General features: G+C 43.1%; 1 protein-coding gene across 1 annotated transcript in view; it reads left to right on the top strand.

Moving 5' to 3' along the window:
* Positions 1–410: 410 nt before the first annotated feature.
* Positions 411–16613, top strand: part of SPAG6 (sperm associated antigen 6) — a 35829-nt gene continuing 19626 nt past the window's right edge. The window contains exons 1-4 of the mRNA XM_080382340.1: positions 411–973; positions 1053–1148; positions 12805–12971; positions 16357–16540. Of these exons, the coding sequence (XP_080238466.1) occupies positions 949–973; positions 1053–1148; positions 12805–12971; positions 16357–16540 (472 nt within the window). The 5' untranslated portion in view covers positions 411–948. The remainder of the gene's footprint in view (positions 974–1052; positions 1149–12804; positions 12972–16356; positions 16541–16613) is intronic.

The following is a 16613-nucleotide window of genomic DNA, read 5'->3' as shown; positions in this document are numbered from 1 at the left end:
CAGCCGGGGCGGCGCGGCTCTCACTCTCCCTCGGCGAGTCGCGCAGCAGCGCGGCGGGACAAGGAATCTCCGCTGCAGCGGAGCACCACGCCTCCCGCCCGCTCCGCGCCGGGGCCCGAGGAGCGGCTGCCTGCGCGGGCGGGGCGGCCGGGGCAGCGGGGAGCCTCGCCCGCCCCGCGAAGCCACCGGCCAGCCCCGTAGGGACCCGTCCCGCCGAGGCGCACCGGCGCGGCGGTGTCGCCGCTCCCAAATGCGGGGCCGGGCAGGCTCCGGCCCGCCCGCCCCCGCCCCCGCGCTGCGCGGGACGCGGAGGGACGGCAGTGGCGGCCGCGAGGGACGAGCCCCGGGTGCGGCTCGGGCGAGCCCCCGCGCAGAGCCCGGCCCCGTCCCGCAGCCGTCCCCCACCCCGGCGCGGCCGGGCGCAGCAACTCCCTAGCATGGACGGCAGCGCGCGCAGCCGCCAGTGTACGCTCCTTTGTAACTCGGTGTCCGTGTGCACCCACAGGCACGACCCCGCGCCGCTGCGTGTGCCTGTGCCATAGGCGCGGTACGGGGGCGTGAGCCCTCTCCCCCCAGAGCTACGGGTCGGTACGTCCCGCGCATCTCTATAGGTGCCTGCGCCACACCTGCGCCCAGCACCTATATGTTTAACAGACGTGTACGACATGCCGCCATCCGGGTGCAGCCCGCCCGGGCTGCACCTCGTGCCCGCTGGCACGCACCGCCGGTCGGTGCGGGGCCGGGGGCCGCAGAGCGGCGCGGAGCGGGGCCGGCGGCCGAGCTGGGCCGGGGGCAGCGCGGGGCGGTGCGCGGCGGGAGGGCGCGTGACGTCACAGGCGGCAGCGGCGCGGCCCCGCCCCCCCGCGGCGCGGCTTCCGCCTGGTTGCCAGGGCGACGGGTACACACAGTGCGGCCCTGCGCGGGCGCGCAGCCTGCTGCGCCGCCGCCATGAGCCAGCGGCAGGTCCTGCAAGGTAGGCCGGGGCGGCGGCGGCCGGGGCCGGGGCCGGCGGGGCGGCCGCTGACCCGGTGCCCCGGCGCTGCCGCCCGCAGTTTTCGAGCAGTACCAGCGCGCCCGGACGCAGTTCGCGCAAGCGGTGGCCGAGCTCGCCTCCCGGCCGCAGAACATCGAGACCCTCCAAAACGCAGGTACGCGCTCGCCGCCCTTTCGCCACGGGGGACCCGGCGGCGGGGAAGGGGGAGCGCGGCGGGGGTCGGGGGCCGCGGGGGAGCGCGGCGGTGGCCGGGCCGCGCCGTCCCGGGAGCGCCGGGCTGCCAGGGAGCTTCTCTGCCCCCCCCCCCCCCGCCCCGCTTGGCCGCTTAATTCCAAGGACTTTTCTCCCCCGCGGGATCTGGCCCGGTCTCCCGGCCCGCGGTGCGAGGCCCGCCTGGCCGATCTCCTGCGGCGCGGTGGGAAAGTTAATTACGCTCGTCAGCTGCGTGCGGGCTGCCCCGCCTGTGTGCAGGGTTATTTCTGTGTTTGTTTTGAGGCAGATGCCTCTGGCTGTGATCTCATAACTTATTTTTATTTCAGGGAAAATTTCTCAGTATAACACGCTTCTTCATTTACTCCCTCATGCTTCTGACAGAGCTTTATATAAAGTACAGAAAACGGAATTCCCCCTGAAGCCAGCGCTGACTTGCCAAGGAAAGCCTACTTTAGAAGTAACTGGTTTTGTGCTAGCTTTACAGGTTGTTCCTAAATTCTTCAATGCTTTCCACCAGCAGATTCGCGCAGTTTAGGAGGGATTCGCTTTTGTTATATTGCTGTCGTGGGATGTCGTGAACCAAATTGAGCGTTTTTAGAAACAGGAGCTGCGGGAGCACTTCTACCAGCTGTTGTGCTGCTGGCATCTGGCAGACCCACTCCGCTTGGCCAAAGTTCCTGAGCTTAACAGAGGAAAAAGAAGTGCTCAGTAATTGATTACCTGAAAGACAGTTTGAAGAAGTGCTATAAATCAGTAGTTGGTTTACCATATGGTATTTGTGAATTGATTAGGTTTTGGTTTGTCTTGGTTTTGTTTTAAATACTTGTTTCCCAAAGCTAGTAAAGTGGTTGGTCTTTTTTGAGATATGATGGGATCAAGTAAACAAACAAACAAAAAAGGAAAAACAATCATGTAATTACTTCCAGTTTTCTGTATTTGTATCTGTTTATGAAAAGGGTTTTATTGAAAAGTCTGTCACTTAAACTCTTGTTAAAGAAACATTTGCTTTGCTTATGGGAGTGACATGCTGACACCAGGCCTTTTGTATTACCTTGCTGTGCCTCTTGGTAAGTTTTTTTTTATCTCTCAGTGAGTTAATGCCACTGCTTCAGTTCATACAAATGAACTGTTTACCAAATGGACATCTTGGCCATAGGAATAACTTATGTCTTATTTGTAAGAAGAGATCCCTCTGTGTCCATTTATAGTTCTGGTTTTAGTTGCTCACAAAGAGATCCCATTTAGGTAGGCTTCTTACTGTTTAGTGTTTTTTAAAATGTAGACAGTTTCTATCTCAAGAAAGCAAACAAAGTGCCCAACTAACTTTTAGTTAAATTGTACTTCTTAAAATATTTTTTTGATGTAATCTGGTTGGTAGCTTCAGAACTGATTTGTTGCTTGTGCAGAAGAAATAATCAATTCACAGGTCTGCAACTTGTCTTCTGCTCACACCAGGTGTTGATCTGAAAGTTAATTTTACAAGCATGAGGCTCTGGGGCAGTAATGTGGAAATGTGCATTTGTGTAGGTTATCAGCCTTCTTGGCTTATTCTGGTACTGAGCTGCTTTTCCATAGGCTTTAGTTTTTCAGATGCTAGAAAAGAGGGGGATGTCTGCAAATAAGGTATTTCTTATTACAATTTGAGTGGCTGAGGCCCACAAATGTTTTACCGTCTTCCCTAACTTGTGTCTTTAAAACTGATGGATTAAAATGTTAGCTGTTAGTTTTGACCTTTTTCTGAATGTGCTAGATACAGGTTTTAAAACCTCTTCCTAAATGAAATGTGATTACGTGGTTTTTAAAACCTCCCATCAAAAAATGTGATTTGGTCCTTTTTTAAAGCACTTACACAAATATTTTGAGGCATATCTGTCTAGCAGATAACTGCCATTCCTTTTATGGTGTTGATCTAGTGGTCTCTGGAGCAGTGATTTGGGAAAGAAGGGTGTCTGTCTATACATGTATCTCTGTATAAATCCATATATAAAAGGATTGGGGGCTCGTTTCTTGTTCTGGTAAAGAAAGTTAGCTATCCCTTAGGGAAATCACTGTTTTAAGAAGATGTGGGAAGTCTTTGCCTGCTGTCATTTTCCATTAGCTTTAGGAGTCAGGGGCACCTTGCAGGGTTTTTTGCTTGGATCTCAAAGGTTGTCAGGGTTTAGTCTTTTTATGGCTGAAGCAGAAGGCAAGATTACCGTGACTTGAATTTGAACAAAATGGAGCCCTTAAAATGTACTGTAGCATACTCTTCTATTATTTGCCTCAGTTTATATTCCTGGAATATCTGAAATTTAGACTGGCAGCAGTTAAAGATCGGTGCTCAAGGAATAAAGTGTTTGGTCCTGTTTTTAGAAGTCCTTTTGATAAACGCTTAGTATGTTATAGGAAAAATAAATACTGGTTTGAGACCTTGTTCTTTGTGGAGGTGTCTTTGGATACCATGCTAATGTCATGAAAGATGGAAGTGTGTTTAAAAAATACTTCTTTACTATGCTATAAGCCCTGCTTCTGTGGAATTAAGCCAGGTACAAGCAGTGGTACTGTTGCAAATTAGGAGATGGCAGACTGCAGCATGGAGGGAAGAAGTGGCCAGGAGCAGAGGTAAGAGTTTTTTATGCTGGTTTGACTGTTGAGAAACCTTAAGGTACCATTATTGTGGAGACTCCTGTGTATGACCTGTAAGGAAAACTGGTGGGAACTGGCAAACTGGAAGGAGGGCCAGAGAGGGCCAACAGGAATCCCACCTTTTCCCAGAGCATTTCTCTTACAAGGCTTCTGTATGTCATCAAGTTCTGGAGCTGCCTTTCCCTCTGAGCAGAAATTGCAAAAGTGGCTTTAACCAGGGAACTAGAATCTGGCCTATTTACTTTGACACACTTACACAGCACTGGCTTTCTTGTGGTCAGGAATGTCTTGGGGATTTAGTGCCTGGGAGCTCAACAGCTTTCTGGTGGCAGGGAAATACAAGGAATGATGAGAGAAATCTTTGTCAGAACTCATTCCTGTGTGTTCCCTGACTCTGTGGCTGGCTTTGATAAGGTTGTTCCTTACGAATAAATACAACCATGAATAATAACTGCAGGATTTGTCGTTTGAATGTTTAATTAAGGGATACTTGGGAAAAAAAATCTCCTCAAAACTCCTAAACATTTTTTGTTTAGTAAATATATACTTGGAACAGTGCCAGAAAATTAATTTATCAAATCCTGTTTCTGGAGGACTGCTGAGTAATGGGAGAAGCTGCTTTGATAGTAACGGCTTTAAACATATTCCTTAAAATAAATCTATTCATTTGGCAGCTACAGCTCATGAAGTTTGGTCCTGGAATGCATTAGTGAGCTTCACACCCCCTCATCCTTCCAAAATTTTAAATCCTACAGACTATTTTCAGTTATAATGGCAGATGAACTTGAGCTCTTTCTTTCTTTCGTGCGCTGAGATTTAGGCAGCTTTCTGTCTTAGAAAATTTAGGAGAAAATCTGAACTGTTTCCAGTATGTTTCTATGAGCCGTAGTCGCTGAGGGCCTAATTCTTCTTTCTTCATCTGCCTTGTGAAGTGTAGCACTCTGTAAATAAATAGTCCTTTTGAAATGGTGCGGTTTTAAAATTTATTTTCTTAAAGGCATTTACAATTCAGCATTAATAAATGTATCAGAATAAGACTGTAGTTGCTTCTGAATATTCATTTTTGTATTCTTACAGTATCAATTAAATTTTTATTTATTTGCATTAGAGCTTGTGGTGATGGGTTCACTGCTTTTTTTAATTTGTAAGGTATTTAAGGATATCATTGGGATTAAGAAACTGTTTAGTCTTGCAACTTAGCCTTTGACTTTAAAGCTATTACAAGATCAGGTCTTTAACCGCTTTCTTGGGACTCATCATATTATTAAGCATAATGGCTGTGGAAGTCATAGGGAAAGCTGAGTCTGGAGTCTGGAAAAAGAAATTTGAAGCTGTGTGGTCTAGCAGCTTGTGTGATTCCATGGCACTCTGTGTGCTGTGACCCTGCACACCTGGGTTCCCTTCTCATTGCTGCTGGGGTATTTTTGTCATCTTGGGCAGATAAATTCAACTTCTGTTTGTCTGCCTTACCTACTTGTTGCGACGGAGGGAAGACACAGTCACTCAATATGAGTGATCAGCAGACTTCCTTTATTGAACCTTACAGTCACCTTTTATGCCTTGTTATAATTAGCTCATACATATTACAAAAGTTAAGCTCATTATTGGTTAGTTGCCTAAATACCAAGCCCGCTCCTAGTTTCTCTTCTGTAGTTATCTGTTCCCACCTGCAACATTCTTTTCCCACCGCAATCTTGCTGTTCTTGTGTAACTTTTGCTTTACTTCAGATAAGCTGAGAGCGATGTGCATTTTTGTCCAGCCAGCTGGACTATGTCTATGAGACCTTTTTCAGCTAGCCAGTTATCCACACCTACTTGCTGGCCAGGCTGCAGGGTTCCAAGAAAGTTCCAAAATGTCAGTGTAAAAGAAGACCCCTTTCCCAGTGAATCTTTTCCAACTGCCCTCCCACTCCATCAGCCCACAACCCTGATCTCAGTTCATGTTTCCAGTTATACAAGCTGTACTCCAGGACCATATCCTCTCCTCCTCTTTTACCTCTTGGCATCTTCTGTATCTGTTCCTCACAATCCATGTTGGCAAGAGGCTCAGTTTGTGGGCAGGGCTCTGTCACAGACCCTTGTGGCATGGCAGATTTCCCCCTACTTCATAGTCTGTTTATGCTGGTAAAGGATGATGTCATGAGTGCTGGTCCCTTCCCAGGTCCAGAGCTATTCCACTGGTGACAGGTTCTAAAAGTTGTACTTCCAGATCTTTGGGGTGGTTTTAGAAGTCTTCATTTTTGAGAAAAGGCTGTTCAAATGTTTTTCCCTCATCCAATTATACTGAGGCTTTTTGCTTATGCTTTTCTCCACTTCTCTTTCTAGTTTATGTATTTTAAATGTACCTGTTTTGAATGTGGCAGTTGGACACTTGGCCCTGTGTAAGGAGAATCTGACTCTTGGAAGGGATTTCAGGATGCAGTTCCACATTTAAAATAATACTAAAGAATGTGCTCTGATAGCAGGGTGCTTTGTAAAAAGCCTGCTGGAAGCACAGGGTGTGTAGGGAGCATGGCTGCCAAGTCAGCTGTGCAGGAAGAGCTGCTCCCTTAAAGCATCTGCGTTCTTGCGCTATCTGGACCTTGCAAGTAGATGTGCATGGACAGACTCCAGTGCCCCCATATAGCCAGTTTCTGTATTTGGGTTTATGCACCATTCCTTGTGAAGGATGCACATTTTTTTGGTTTAAATTATTTTTGAGTTAAAAGCTTTGTTGAGCTTTAGTGGGAGGAGAAGTGGAAGAGAAGTATGCAATGTGGCATGAAAGGCAAAAGCTTATCTTTGGAGCTGTAGTAGATCAAGTGAAGAGAGTGGCTTTCCCCAAGGCTTGATGATGGCGGTGATGGTGCCTGATGAAGGGAAGGAGGAGGCTATGTATTAAGAAAAGTACCAGAGAGATGGCAGAGAAGGAGAAAGTAAATGCAGCTGGAACTGGAGCACTGGCTTCTTTTTTTTGTAGCTCAAATTAGCTAAAAGCTCAATTGCTCCAGGATTCCTCCTGGCCTGTTTGGAGGAGATTTGCAAGTAAAATTTCAAAGCCAGAATTGGTTAGGAATTTCAGTCTCATCTGAACAAGTGGCCATTAAAAAGAAGCAGCTTTTTGTGACTGCCTTGGTTTTGGTGTGTCTGTAAAGGATTGTGTGGCGGTCACTAACTAGCCTTGTGATGGGCATTTTCAGAAACTCAGCCCTCTTGGATCAGGATTAGTTCTGTTCCATTAATGCAAAAACAGGGTCTGGGAAATGATCAGCCAGATCAGCTTTTCAGGAGAAACTTAGCTCCTTGATCCTTCAGAAATCTCCAGTCTCACTGTCAAACTGAATCTGCATTATGTCATACACCATTGCTGTACAAATTATTTGATTACCCAGAGTCTCTGTTACCAAACTGTATTTGGGTTCCCCCTGATATTGAAAGGATTGTAGTTGTGTTATACATGGAACCATTGCAGTGAGGAGTCCTTTCTTGGAGTGAGTCACGCTTGTGTACCATGTTGTCTCTGGAAGAGGCAGTGTTAAGACAAGTGAGTGTGAAAGTTCTCTGTCACTATTCTTTTGGGAAATTTAAGTCTCCTACTTAAAACTTGCTGCTTTGCTGCTTCTAGGAAAGGGTAGTTGAAGATAAGTAGTTGTGGTGAGACAGAAATACATTTCTGTTACATTTCCTTGTTAAATCAGCTGAATTTGACATCAGGAGTCCTGAAAAGTCAAGGTAATACGATGAATGTTTGAGTGCTAATGTTAGCTCAGTGAATGTTCTTAGCCTAACAGGTAGCACACAAAAATGAGAAGACAACATTATATTTGATGCAAAGCATAAATTAGAAGGACATTTTCAAGATAAGGGTGTGTTCAGAGACAGCATTAGCGTAGAATGACTTTTTTTCCACATTTACGTTTTAAAAAGGAAATAAATTTTATTTTTAAGGAAGGAAAATAGGATATGAGTGGTTATCTTCAGGTGCAGAAATGGAGAGAATTTCAAACGTACAGTGGTGTTTCTCTGGCTTGACTAGTCAGGTTTGACAAGGGTTTTGCAGGGGTGGGAGGAGGGTAGAGGATCCTGTGTTCCAGGTAGTTTTTTTCCCAGAAATCAAAATGACCAAATGAAGATTGCTGTCTCCAGAATAGTGACCATTTGTTTGGCTACAAAAACTTGGAATGAAAAAACTTGGAACCTGCTGCTGCCCTGAGTGGTTTTGTTGTTGGTTTTTTTTGTTGTTTGGTTTTTTTTTTGTTGTTTTGTTTTGTTTTTTTCCCCCCAGATAGGCAGCAGTCAGCACTTGCTTCCTAAGAGAAAGTACATCAGGCCTGTGCACAACAGCTCCACTTGAGAAGTGTGTGTTAAGGGTGATTCAGCTTCTAAAGTGTGTTATTCTTTGAAACAAATCTGAGTGGGAAACTGAGGATAGAAAGGGGAATCGTTTCTTGCCCAAGTTCAGTCAAGGTTCCATGATGCAAGAGAGATTATTTGGCAGTAATTCTTTGTTACTCTGAGCTGTTGGTGGGAACTCTTCCAAAACAAATCTAGTCCAATGGTCTGAACGCCTTATTTTGTAGTTTACTTTCTGTGTTGCTGCCTTTGAATTAGAGCTAATGAATTTCCTACTTCTGTCACAACAGACTTATTTAGAAGAAGACCAAAGGGTTCTCCTAAAGTTTTCAGGGGCAAGACACTGCTACTCCTGGCTCTGTATGTCCCTGTTCACATGAGTGAATAGTAGAGGAAAAAGGAAGTTGTTGAAAGGTTCTTACCTATTTTCTTGCTGTAAGATAATGTTAAATACATTTAAATTTAGTTAAAAATGCTGATAGGAATTCTGGCTTGGACCTCTTTGGAGAAGAGAGGTAGACTTTGCTGTAGACAGGATAGTCAAAAGCAAGGAAGGAAGAGATCAAATAGAGGAGCCTGCCAAATACAGCTGTCTCTAGAAGAAAGCTGGGCTGGGCCCAGGAGAGGAAAGCCTCCTCCTGTATCAGGCATCTCATTTCCAGCACTGTCGTCAGAAGTTACAGAAGGAAAGGTGGACATCTTGGTTTTCCTATAGGTGTTTTAGTGGAGACCATATAATCTCTATGTAACCGTCACTCTCAGAATTAATTGTTTGTTTTTAAGTGCTGTAAAGAAAGAAATACTTGGTTTGCTGAAGATGTAAAAATCATGGCAATGGTGAAAACTCCTCAAGCAGTTGGTCTTGCAGATTAGTTAGAGATGATGGATAACATCTTGATGCAGGGAAAGAAAATGGTTTTAGAGAAGGTGGGAAGTAGAGGTACAAGATTTTAATTGTTCAATGCGCAGACATAATCTAAGCCTATACACTTCTCTAAATTCTCAGTTAATTTGATGTCAATATAAGGCTTGTACAGCAACAAGAATTGATTTTTCTTTTTCTTGTTCCTTCAAAGCTCTTGTCATGATAATTATTTGTTCACTTCTTTTCTCACACTCAGACATCACTTCGGGGAAAATACAGTCTCCTTGAGGATCAGCACAGTTTCTATTATTTCTAAACCTTTTCCATTCATTCACTGTTGGTTTTTTTTTTTTTTTTTCAACCCTGTTGTAGCAGCTTGTGTCCTTTCTTCAAACAGTAACTCCCATTTCACTTTTCATCTCTTTCCTTGCCTTCAGTTTCATCAGCTAAAATAATTTGCAGTAGAATATTTTGTGCTGACACTTAAATATCATCACCACACTTTACATGGTTTATACTACCATGAAATTAATGGTATTGGCCATAGGGAGGCATGCTGCTTGGAAGCATTTTCAGGCTCAAGGCTTTTTAGCCTATTCTAAAAGTGAAATCTATATCAGCTAATCTTGAAAATACAAATGCTATAAATCTTGTATTTGGGACAACTCAAAGCATAGGTATAGGTAAACTTCCTTAAATGTGGTTTTATGTTTTGCGGTGTCTAGGTATGTCATGCAGGCCAGAAACACGTCCTGTGGTTTGGATCTAACTTGTGGGTTCCTCCTGGGTAAAGTGATTGTAGTTGATGTAAATTTCATTAGATTTGGAGACCATCACCAGAACTGAACTGTCTGGGACATCGTGGTTGAATGTCCCACCCATCAGGCTCTTGGCTTTTCTAGGGTCAGGACACTGCACACTGAAGTGTTCCTTTTCCTCTTCCTCAACCACTTCTAACAGTCTCTTTAATATCAGTAAAACTAATAAAACTAACTCTACCCTTTATAAATAATCTTGTTTTCATACTATCTCAAGTTCGGGGCTCCAGTGTAATATCTGTACGCTAAATACAAGCATGTTACTGTAACTGTTCCTGCTTTGCTAAAATACCTTCCGTGTAAGTAGTCAGAATAGCTTGAAGGACCCCTTAGGAATTTCAGCAGCTTTTGACCATGCAACTGATGTTAGAGGGAAGGATGAGAAAATGCACCGTAGAGGGTGCAGGTGACTTACTAGAAGATAGGTCACTGTACATGACATATGGGGTTGGCTCCAACTCACATGTTAGTTTGTTTTTAATTTGTCATATAAAGTACTTAGTGCACTTTGATACGAAGCATAACTTGCTAGTGAGACCATACCTGCTATTTGGGAGAGTTTGTGATATGATGTCAATATGATGACCACATTCTGAAGGTAGTGATTTCTGCCAAGTGCTAAATGAATTTGCGTTGATCTTACAGTACTGGAGAATCTAGCTTTTATCTGTTTGTACACAGGAGGCCTCCTTCAGCTCCCACTGGCTTTGACAGAAGTGTGAGCAGGCCCCAGCTTTACTACAGACCTATTTCCATAGGTTCTATATGTGCATGTTCAGTTAATGCATATTACAGAGCCATTTTTCATGCTTCTGTACTGCTGTTAGACATCACAGTTTCATTTCACTTTTCTCCCTTTACTGTGTGCCCCCCCTGAGACCTGTTTTGTTTTGACTTGTGAACATCCTGGGAGGCCGTACCTCTTATGACAGTACAGCTTCTGTCTGGAGTATTGACAGTCTCAGAACAAATTCATTAGTGGTCAGCATGGCCTCCATGGTTAGTTTTACATCCTGCCTGCCCCCCCCCCCCCCCCCTTCAGACCCACGTGTAGGTTATTAGGCTATTTTCTTCTTGCTGGGAGCAATTTGGTTTTAATTTAAAATAAATGTTCTCTGTGAGAATTACACTGCTGTTCAAATTTTTTTTCTTTTCACAGTGCCCTTCTATACAGAAGTATGCTATGGGTGTAACTTGGCTCCATCCCTGTGGACTGTTCTTGCTTTAAGGCCATCAGCTTTTTGTTGTCATGGTGTGCTAGTTCAACACCTGAGTGTCATCTGCCATTAGGCAGTGATCCCACTGTTGTGGGACTGTTGCACCAAAAGACATTCGTTTAGTGCTTACAACCACACGAGCCCTTGAGAAGGAGGTCTTGCTTTCTTCCACATTCACCCAGCTAAATCTTTATTTTCGTTAGTAAAAAAAAAAAAAAGTAGTGGAAAGAACGAAGACAGCTGATAAGGAGATTTCTGACTGTAGCTCTGAGTGTTTGGTGTTCAGTTGTAGCACATCTGCATCTTCAGAGGGCATTGCTTTCTGGCTGAGGTATAAAGCTCAGAAGTATTAATTCATGCAGCTGGCTGGTACAGGGGACAGCACTTCTGAAGAATCACAAGACAAGTAATTTTTCCTTCTCAGACCTTACAAATAGTATTTTTTTTATGTAACCATGTGGATCTCCTATCCCTATTGGACAGTCTTATTAAATAGAAGTTCTCTGTATGTCGAAGCTCTTCCTACAGATTGGTCATCTTTGATCATCCTTGTTGCCTTTCACTGAACCTTTTTCAGTTCTGCTCTAGGGGAGGGTATTAAATGTGGGATGGATTTATACAATAGCATAATGATGGTCTCTGCTTTGTGCTCTGTTCCTTTCCAAATAAACCTGAGTGCTCTGTATACCTCTGTAGGTAGAGTTTCTTCTCTGCTGCTGAGCAGTGAGCTGGTATTTCCACACAACTGTCAGCTCTAACAGATATTTCTCCTGGGCGGTAGTGACCTGTTTGGGGTCCATCACTGTATATGTGAGGTTGGGATTGGTTTCCCTGTATATGCTCCATTTCATTTGTTGTTTTGTTACACAGTCATTCAGCCTCTAGTTTCTTATAGTTTCCCTCACAGGTACTACCTTGGCTAACTTTGAGTTGCCTCACTGTTCATGCTGTTTCAGATCATGGATGATTACTGAATGGCACTGCAGAACTGCACTGTGACCTCCTTCCTTGTATTGCAAGAATGGAAAGTTTACTCCTCCCACTTCCTGGTTTTAGCCAGATGTTTATCCATTTAAGGACTTTCTTAGGCCATAACTGCTAATGGTTCATGTCACAGCTGCTTACCTCACTTATAATGTCATGTATTGTAAGACCACCTTAGAGGATGGTTAATATTCTTTCATGTTTAACTGATACACAGTGGACTCATCAGTGAAGACACATAAATAATAACATGATAAGAAAATCTACAACTTTTCTGTCTGGACTGTAATATATTATGGATATTGGTCCCCAAATCAATCATTGCTTATAACAGATGAAATGTACTTCTGTGTAATTCAATGTAGAGGTTCTGCTGGCATGCTGAATGAGCGATGTGCCAATGTCAGCTCACTGGGACCTCCAGATGGAGAAGTTTCCTGTGCATACTTTAACACATGCATTTTATATATGTTTGAATATACCTTATTTTCTTGTGTATACTTTAAGATGTTTGCATATAGCTTAATTCTACATGTGACTTTTTTTAAATTTCGGAAGTGTTCTGTACCTATGAAAAATGGGCAGAAACTTTGCTATGTGTCAGCACTGCTATCCAAGTGCCAGCTTAATTTCAGTGGAACACCTGGATTTCCTACAAGTTCTTATTACCTGGAAGAGGGTTTTTATCAATAAAGGCAAAAGTTTAGAAAAAATTCTGCTTACTAAATGAGCTTTTCTCTTCCTGGTATAACTCAGGTGTAATATCTTTGCTGAGACCTCTTTTGCTGGATGTTGTCCCAACTGTTCAACAGACTGCTGCTTTGGCTCTTGGGAGACTTGCCAATTATAACGATGACCTGGCAGAGGCAGTCGTGAAGGGAGACATTCTTCCACAGCTCGTGTGTTCATTGTCTGAGCAGAATGTAAGGCATCATTGTTTTCTTAAGTAATATTTTTTCTTTAAACTATTGCACAGGGAAAGGGAAATATTTCTGTATTAGCTATCTGCTGTTATTCTAATATAGCAATAAATGTACTGAAGTCACAGGCAACATGCATGTATGTTTGAACCCCTGAGAGATCAGTGTGTACTGTGTGCCTAAGTTTGATATTTTGACGTCAAGCTTATTTGAAGTCATCTTACCTTTTAGTGCACTATAAGAACTATATTCATGGCACTGTTGTGTTTTCAAAAGGTCCCTCTTTAAAAACGAGATTATTTGAAAGCTGTAGTGGTAATTGACTAGGAGTTGTCGGTAATACCAAACACTTGTAAAATACATATAAAAACCTGAACTTCTATAATTAAATATTTAATATATCCAAATGTAGTCTTCTGGAAGTCTGTAGCATGAGAAATATCAACCTACTGACACAGGAAATTATGCTGAAAGGTTTTCATATTTGTAAAAACCAAACAAGTGTAGTCACAATTGCAATGCAAATAAATCTGGTGGTCTCTTTTTCTCCCTTGCCATTTTTCTTCAGGTTTTGCATATATCCCAGCTTTGATGTTGCAAGTGATTCTAACCTAGATTAACAGAAATACTTTGAAATAAGGTTCCTAATAACTGGAAAGAGTCAGCTGAGACTTATGTGCACTGATATCACAGCTATACTTAGGTTGCAGTTTTGATTTATTAGATTTAGGAAAAGTAGGATTTCAATGGAAATCAATTTGGAAAACTATATATCTTCATTTTCAGTCATTTGAGGAAAACAAAAATACTCATTGCATATTTTTTGGTGGATATAAGTCATTGCCTATACAATTAATCTTAAAAAAACCCCCAAAAGCTAAAGAAAAACCTTGATGTTGATACTAGTCTATTATGGAAAGAAAGTTAAGGTTTTAGTTAGACAAGTTTATAACCATTTTGGTTATTTCTATTTTTAAGGGAAGAAGGGGAACAAAACTCTTTATCCTCTATTTTGGGTTGGAAACTACCCCCCTGCTACAACTCAAAGCCCTCACTAAATTAGCTCGAGTACCTTGATTTATGTCTTCCATGTTACTGCCTGTGCTGTCCTTACATAGAGATGGCTGTAATTCAGAATCACTTGGGGCAGCAGCAAGATTAGTGTGAGGTCATGGAAAGCCTACTATGCCTTGGTGACTGAGGGCAAGTGAAGGAAACTCATTATCCAGTTCATGCAGAGTTTAGCAACGCATGCAGTTTGTTGCTTCCCATAGGCAAAAAAAAGTTTCCATTCCACTCGCTCTTTGTGTATCAACATCTATAAGGATCAGAATCTTCGAGCACAGAGCAAATACTGATTCTGCTGATTTATGGAGAACTGTTACAGGGTCATATCCCAAATCAATGTTTTGTCAATTACACTGAACAAAATACAGTTTTACAGTGTGTTCTGACTGTGCCCATGAATAGAGTTTGTAAATAAATGTGTTTTGAATAATAAAAACAAAGAAGTGTTTTTTTCTTTGCCGGGAGCATAGTTATGTAACGGAAATAACATACCTGTATTTGCACAGACGGACTGGTGTAAACAACTGTAGCTCCATTGAGTTCAGCAAAACTTATGATAACTTACATTAGCTAGGGATTTGACCATTTGTCTGTACTGTTTCCCATAATTTGTGTTTCCTCTAAATGATGTTTAATGCTTTGCTTGTAAATTATGTTTAATGTACCTGCTCGTAGGCCTTAACTTAGGAAACTGGGGTTTTTTTGGCATTAAGGACTTAAATGAGTACCGGTAAGCTAAGGAGGACCAGGGCATGTGTTTGAGCACTGGAAGATGACAGTGCTCTTTAATTGTTAACGTGCTCCCTAATATGGTTTTAGCCAACGCCAGCCATCAAACTGTTTGGTAATCCCTGGATGTGGTTTAGGGGATAGCACAAGGCAGGGACAGTTTCCAGTATTATGGATGAGGCTATTGTGCTTTGAGGGCCGAGGAGTTTAGGTGGATGGATGTGGCATGTTGTGTCACTTTCCTTCAGGGTCAGGGCGTAGGCCTGGGTCCATTTTGCTTCTGATGGAGCCACTGCAGATACTCTTCTCTTGCTGTGCCTTAGTGCTTTAGATCAGACATTTGGAGGTGTTTGGGCACCTTACAGGATGTACAAAAGTACTCATGTGGTTCTTTGTTTCTCTGGACTTGATCCAAAAGGGATGTGGGCTTTGCATTGTTTAAGTTTTGGGTACCTTGGCAGTAGGAATCTAGCACTGTAAAGTGCTCAGGCTGCCTGTGCAGAGCAGGGGAGAATCAAGCATCTTGGAAAGAGATTAAAGCCACCTGGACATGGAGAGAGAGCCCTCTAGAGCTTGTCCATAGGGATGGTCTGTCAGGATGATCTACCAGGCTGGAGAGCATACTCTGGGCACGTGGACATAGCAGTAGGTCAATTGTGTCCCAGTGAATCTTGCACTCATTGCTGCACAGTGGCATCACGAGGGAGAGGAACATTCTCACAATGTGGTTGTCTCTGGCTGGAGTACTTTAAGTGGGCTCTGGATTTTGAAACTGTAAGGCAGGGGAAGAAATTTAATCTCAAGCTTGGACATCACAATGATAGTTACGAAATTGCAGGAGGAGACTGAAATGTGACTTCTGGGGGCAGACTAACTGTCCTTGGATTTTGCTTGAACTTATGATATGGGTGCTGAGGTGCTTAGTCCTGTTGCAAGTGAGCTGTTTCTGGACACTTGGAGTAAAATCGCAGTCTGCCTGGTTGAAACGGAGGGTCATCCAGTGTTGGGTGTTTGGTAGGATGTGTTTTCAGGATCTTAGTCGTGGGCTTAGGCAGTATTTAGGTATTTCAGGATTCAATTCCTAAACGCTTTTGTTGGATCTAATTCTTTATGTCTCAGTTTCCTGTTTGTAAATGTAAACAATGTTTTCTCATAGCGATGTTGTGAGGGTATATCCATTAGAAATTGTGAAACCTTGCAAGTGTCACAGATGCATAGAACTATTTTAGGAGCTTGCCCTGCACAACCTGTGTAATCTGGTTAAATATGTTAAGAGCTATTGTTTTTGCAGCTCTTCTTGTTCACTGCTCACTTAGACAGACATATCTAGACTATCATCTTTTACCCATATCCTCTTAGTCCTCTCATTTTTTCTGTTTGTTTATGCACTTACTGCAGGTTTTAGATTGTGAGCTGTCTTAAAGAAGGACTGTAGGTTCATTGTGTGATGTCTGGTGGTCCTCATTTGGATCTGTATGAGACATTGCTGCTACTAAAGAAGTCTAATTTATGCATGTCTGTATTGTATTATGCTTCAAACTACTTAATGTTAGTGAAAGCTTTTTTTTTTTCTTCTTTCTGATTTGTATAGCGTTTCTACAAGAAAGCAGCTGCATTTGTACTAAGAGCAGTTGCTAAACATTCTCCACAGCTAGCTCAGGCAATAGTTCAGTGTGGAGCACTGGAAATGCTTGTGATTTGCTTGGAAGATTTTGACCCTGGAGTCAAAGAAGCTGCATCTTGGGCGCTTGAGTATATTGCCCGACACAATTCAGGTAACAGGTTTCACATGTGTTATCTTTTAGCTTAATGCTATGTAAGCGTTATAGTAAATTGCATTATTGTAAT

This window comes from Falco punctatus (genome assembly GCF_963210335.1).
Source record: "Falco punctatus genome assembly, chromosome: 4".
Lineage (NCBI taxonomy): Eukaryota > Metazoa > Chordata > Aves > Falconiformes > Falconidae > Falco > Falco punctatus.
This window is presented reverse-complemented; position numbering and strand designations above follow the sequence as displayed.